Source organism: Branchiostoma floridae, chromosome 12 (assembly GCF_000003815.2).
Source record: "Branchiostoma floridae strain S238N-H82 chromosome 12, Bfl_VNyyK, whole genome shotgun sequence".
Classification (NCBI taxonomy): Eukaryota; Metazoa; Chordata; class Leptocardii; order Amphioxiformes; family Branchiostomatidae; genus Branchiostoma; species Branchiostoma floridae.
This window is the reverse complement of record NC_049990.1, coordinates 21,409,338-21,414,908: the sequence shown is the minus strand read 5'-3', so window position 1 is coordinate 21,414,908 and position 5,571 is coordinate 21,409,338. Positions and strand designations below refer to the sequence as shown.

The 5,571-nt window shown below is 41.5% G+C and overlaps 1 protein-coding gene across 1 annotated transcript in view; it reads left to right on the top strand.

The window, feature by feature from the left end:
* The first annotated feature begins 2,711 nt into the window (after nt 1–2,711).
* LOC118427185 (prokineticin receptor 2-like) overlaps nt 2,712–5,571 on the top strand; it is a 12,048-nt gene continuing 9,188 nt past the window's right edge. The window contains exons 1-2 of the mRNA XM_035836822.1: nt 2,712–2,732; nt 3,221–3,327. Coding sequence (XP_035692715.1) covers nt 2,712–2,732; nt 3,221–3,327 — 128 coding nt within the window. The remainder of the gene's footprint in view (nt 2,733–3,220; nt 3,328–5,571) is intronic.

Genomic DNA, 5,571 nt, shown 5'->3' with positions numbered 1-5,571 from the left:
CTCACTTTCTTTCGTCAATGCGGGGCTCGTTCACTGCGTCACTGTTTTGTTTGTCATTTTCTCCGAATTCTATAATTTAGATATTGCGTAATACGTAAAAGTATGACTTAGAAGACAACAAAATACACCAAAGGTAAGAAAATTTGCTCTTTTTCTCTGAAATTCCTTAAGTAGTTCTTCGGACCCCGCAGTGCCGCACCGGTGCCCCAAGTGCAGTGAGATACCACATAAGTCAGAAACATCAAGTCTCGGCAAGCTTGACTTCTTGACTCAATAGGTGAAGTAGGGGTTACGAAGGCTGCTAGGAAAAAATCCCTACCCCATTTAGGCCAAAGTCGTTCGATCCAATTACACCTTATTGTGTTGGAAGTGAGGAAATTCATGTCAAGTGCCTTTCCCAATGGCACAAGGTCGGTAACAATTACCGGATTCGAACCCGGGATCTCTTGGTTTCTGGACAAATTACGCCTTTACGCAAAACGACCTTACTTACTGTTGTGCGATAAAATTGGACAGATAGAAATGTATATCAGAAAAGCGTGGCTTGAAAATGTTGGAGAAAGTACACTTGTGATTATACTTCTTTCTCTTCCTTTCAGGTCTAACGTGCACGTAGGAAACGCCGCCTCTCTCATCATTTGCTGACGTCGTGACGTGGCGAGGTACTTTGTCCAGCGACGGTACTAATCATTTCTGTCTCTACGGTGCCTAGAGCGGGATTTACATGGATCTAACTCTAATACAGAATTACTAAGTGTTACGTGCGACCGCCTCAAGATGGAAGTCTTAATCTCGGACTTTTCCCGTTTCCGCCCAAAGTCTCATGTTTTCTAATCCCATGAGAGGGGGATAGCGGATGCGATGTTGTCGCTGAGTTACCGGCGTAATCGTCCTTAAAATTGAGGTCCCCGTTTGAATCAGTTGTGGTTCATTCTACAGACTGACGTTGTAGTTGGCTTTCGAGAGGGGGAAGAGGACATTTCGTGAACATTTATCATAAATTGAACAAAGAAGACGGAGGCAACATCGACAACGTTACAAAAACTACAGAATAGAGACCGGTACCATCCTCGTTCTACAGTTCGCACATCATCAGGACAGGACAACCACACTGTACAATGGCGATAAACTCATCTAGCTATCTCTCTTCTCTCTTGAATCTGACTGATTACTATTCCTACTCCTACTCGGAGGACCTGCACGGTGACTACTGGAACTTTATTGAGGAAACAAACGGAACATTTGAAGCCGACTTCGTCAACGATACCTTGCCGCCGGAGGGTAAGGGCATCCCCGTACGTGTGACACTGGCGTTCGTCTATTTTCTCATCCTGTTGGTATGTGGGGTCGGGAATGCGCTGCTATTGTTAGTCCTGTACAAGTACCAACAGACAAGAGGCTCCACCAATCTCCTGATCGCCAATCTCGGTAGGTAACACGTCATCAAACACTGTTTGCTGGATGTTGATGTAAGGTTTTGGTTACAATTAGAAAAGGGGCCCATACCGGGGTTTTTGATGGTTAAGACTATTAAGACTATTTGACAGAGTGACCGAAATCACACCACAAAATATTCTATCCCTACTAAGATAATCGAATCAATCTATTATTGAATACATGGGGCATTTTATTTTCAATTGTCTTCAAAGAAGAAGTCAAACCCCGCAATAGTTACGTAGATTTAGTACCCTATTTTGTATCGTATGTACATCCATCCACTTAATATTTGTATGTTAGAATTTAGTTTATCTACATTTACTTAGACCACATTCATTCATTTCATGTATTTAGTCTTTCTTCTCTTGCAATTAGCCGCATGGGCATGCATTTGCAATAAAACATTGCTATTGTTTGGTACTTTCGGCCGTGACCCCTACGTGGCCCCGTGGGATGCCCTACGGCTACCCGGTTGGGCCCCGGCTTTATTTTATCTCGGAGTTAAAATCAACCAGGAACCCGGCGACAAATATACGCCTTGGCCTACCAGTGAAAACATTGATATTCAGTATCCGGCAGTCCACCGGTCGGGACAAATCCGTGGCTTCGGAGACCGACCGGGACTACATTCCGACGAGCACAGCATTAGGGAAGTACATATGTATATAAAGAACAAACATTTGTATATCAAGAACAAACTACGTATTGTGTTTGGCCAGTGTGTTCACATTGAGAAAGCTTTGGTAGGCAAAGATGGAGAAAGCTTTCAGCATGAAATTCAATTGGAATGCTGCAAGTCAACAGTGACACCATGTAATAACGTTATTATAACTTTGGGCATTAGAACTAGAAATATTTGCTTTATTTTGAGCTGCATCGAGTTTAAATGTCTTCAATGCTCCGGGTGATTTCACTATAATTTAACTGGTAGCAGCCTTAAGTTTGAGCTCCTAGTTTTGATAAGTTTCTTTCCAGGGGACTCCAGGTCAATCCTGGGAAGGGCATTTCGGTTGGGACTGCACCCGTATTTCGGATGGGATAAAAAAAATGGGGTCCCGTTTTCGAGGTGTTATGTCTAGAGGAAGGACTGGGAACTCCTCCCTGTAAAATATACCCTGCTACTGAAACAACAAGAAAACCTGCTACTCTATATGCTATACCAGGCACTACAAGAGTTTGAATGAATACTTGATGAATACTAGTGATGCTTTTGATGTATTTTTGGGATAGCACTGTCAGACCTGATCGTAGCTGTACTGTGCATCCCCTTCAACATGGATTATTTCGTCTTCAAGGTACGTAGCTTTTAATGTCACTTCGCTTGACGATCATCCATAAGAATGGTTTATTTTTGGATCGCTTGTCGCGTCGTCTTACCATCAAAAGAAATAGAGAAATCAAATCATTTCTGTTGGCTTAAGGATGCAATGTGTGGCAACTTGTACATACAAAACAGTTGAACTAGACATGACTTGTTCATATCTAACAATTCAATGAAACTAATCTAATTAATGAATGACGATAGTATTATAGTAAAAACAATCAAGCTAGCGTTATTTGTGTTATATTCTGGAACATTTAAAGGAATAGAGTTAAGTAGACATTACATATCTAACAATTCAAAGAAACTAATCTAATTAATGAATGGCGTTAGTATTATAGTATAAACAATCAAGCTAGCGTTATTTGTGCTATATTCTGGAACATTTAAAAGAATAGTGACCAGAGACATTACAAACATATTTTCTGTACATTTCTGTTCGTGGTTTCCCCCCTCCCACAGATGCGCGAATGGACCCATGGGAGTTTCATGTGTGCCACAGTGAACTACGTGCGGATGGTGAGCCTGTACGTGTCCACTAACGCCCTGCTCGTCATCACTGTGGAGAGGTAGGCTTTTCTTCATTCTAAGAAACATATCGATACAAATGAATGAATGGACACAAATTAATATTCTCACTACCACCGACCGCTTGTACCGTGATTGTGGAAAACACAATATTTGACATGGCACGCAAACTAGCTTATACATGTACAAATGTAACTTGTGAATGAATAGAGGCATGATAAATACATAATTTGAACATGAGTGCGAGCTCCCCTCCCAGAAGAAAAGAATGCAAAAAAGGACACATCTTCCTAAAATGTTTTTACTGTCCTAGTCTTGTGTGGCTAACATGCTAACATTCTTCCCGAAACAAGAGTTAAGCGATCTCACACCTCCGTGAAATATCTAAAATTTCTTGTACATCTTGTTTGATTACTATTAGTTGAAATTATTGAATATGCAAATAAGGGTTTGATTAATATTGCATGTGTGCATTGATCACTTTCTGTCACTCTAAGATGACTGGCATGTGGAAGATATACGGACAGGCTGAAAACAATACATTCTCGTGAAGTAGTATAATCTTTCATTGACTACTTGGCCTGGAATGTCTGCCACGTCTGATAAATGACTATTTTTACCATCTCTGAACTCTACTTCCTGTTACTCCCAACAAGTCCGACCTTTGCGATGATAACATCTTTCCACTCACTTCCTGACACTGTACTGACAATATGATATCAAATAACGTTGAACGAACAAAAACGTCCACAGTGGCACAGAAAACATCACGTACATCAAACCAGTTAAGCCTCACTGAAGGGCAAATCCTCCGCTGGCCGTGATAGGAAAGACCGAGGCTTTATACAGTATCTATGCATGTACGCATTAAGTGACAAATTTCATATAATTGCAGTCATTGCAACGTCGTTTTTGAAAATCAGTAGGTAAGTGGCGAGAAAACAATGTACGCATTCAGTGTAGTTGACAATTGGAAGGTCTCTGCCTATTGAGCGTAGCCAAAAATTCTCCACTTTTTCACGCTTAAGCTTTCTTTCAATATAAACAAGCATCGATTGGTGCGTCGAATGGCAAAGTGCCTGGACTAGCGGACAAGAGGGCAGAGACGCTATGTCACTAGGAAAGGCACAACACAACTTTCCTCACTCCACCCAGGCGTAACAATGTCTACTCCACTTCAGTTAAAAGTAAACGCTTTATTTAAGGCAGTGGAAGGAGAAGGATGACATTTGCCTTCCAATACCGTGCCCTAGCGGATAATAACCCACTGCCCCCACGGCCTCAAAAAAAGTTATGGGGCTACCTTTTATTGCATAATAACGTAATGATTGCCGTGCCATAACTCGATCAGACAAGTTCACATCTACGCCATTTGAACACACCACGATGTATGACGTCAACGTACTTCAGAAAGGATTTAGATCTTGAGTTACTGTCGCTTCAAGACCTGATAATAATGTGAGTTACGAGATAAAGTATAAGTAACGACACAGGACTAGACAGTATATAGATTTTTCATTTGGTACCTTCGTCACGGAGCCACTTCTGTGTGTTGACCCTTGATTCTGTGTGTGGACTTAACACCCAAACGTAAACCATTTATGACTTGACTTTCTCACTCTAGGCTTATGCAGGACACCTCCAAGACCTTTGTAATGCAATATTGTTAAACTTCAGTAAAGATAATGCAACACCGTGGACGTAGGTTACTGATGTGCCCTCTATATAAAGTCTTCTTGGCCAGCCACCAGAAGAAAACCACCAAGCGAAAATTCAGGAGAACGACCCTTTTAATTTTTATTCTCCTGTCGATTCGACAGATGAGCAGGCAGAATGGCATTTTCCGGTGGGTTTGGCAACCTGTTTTGCCTGACCTGCACATGACTTTTTATGGTGAAGGAGGGGTGTGCAATTCCTTCTCCATCCTCTCGTCTACTGGAGCACTAAGTCTCACAGGGACAGAACTGTATGCCACGTGTGAGAACGACTGGTAACTTTCACCAAAGAATTTTCAAAGCAATCTGGAGGGTGTGACAAGCTATGCCTTTTTCGCTGCCTAAAATTCAATTATTGCCTATTGTAAAAATTCCTTGTGGAATTTAGGACTTCTTTGAGAGGTGCTGTGATTTTTGAGCTAGCGTTGAACACACATACGAGGGGTGATCAATAAGTTCTCGGCCTCATCCAGAAATAACAAGCACTACTCAGATTTTTAGGCACAACTTCATAGTATGAAGTCTGGTATCAATATCCTCCAAATTACAAATCATTGGAGTCATTACTTT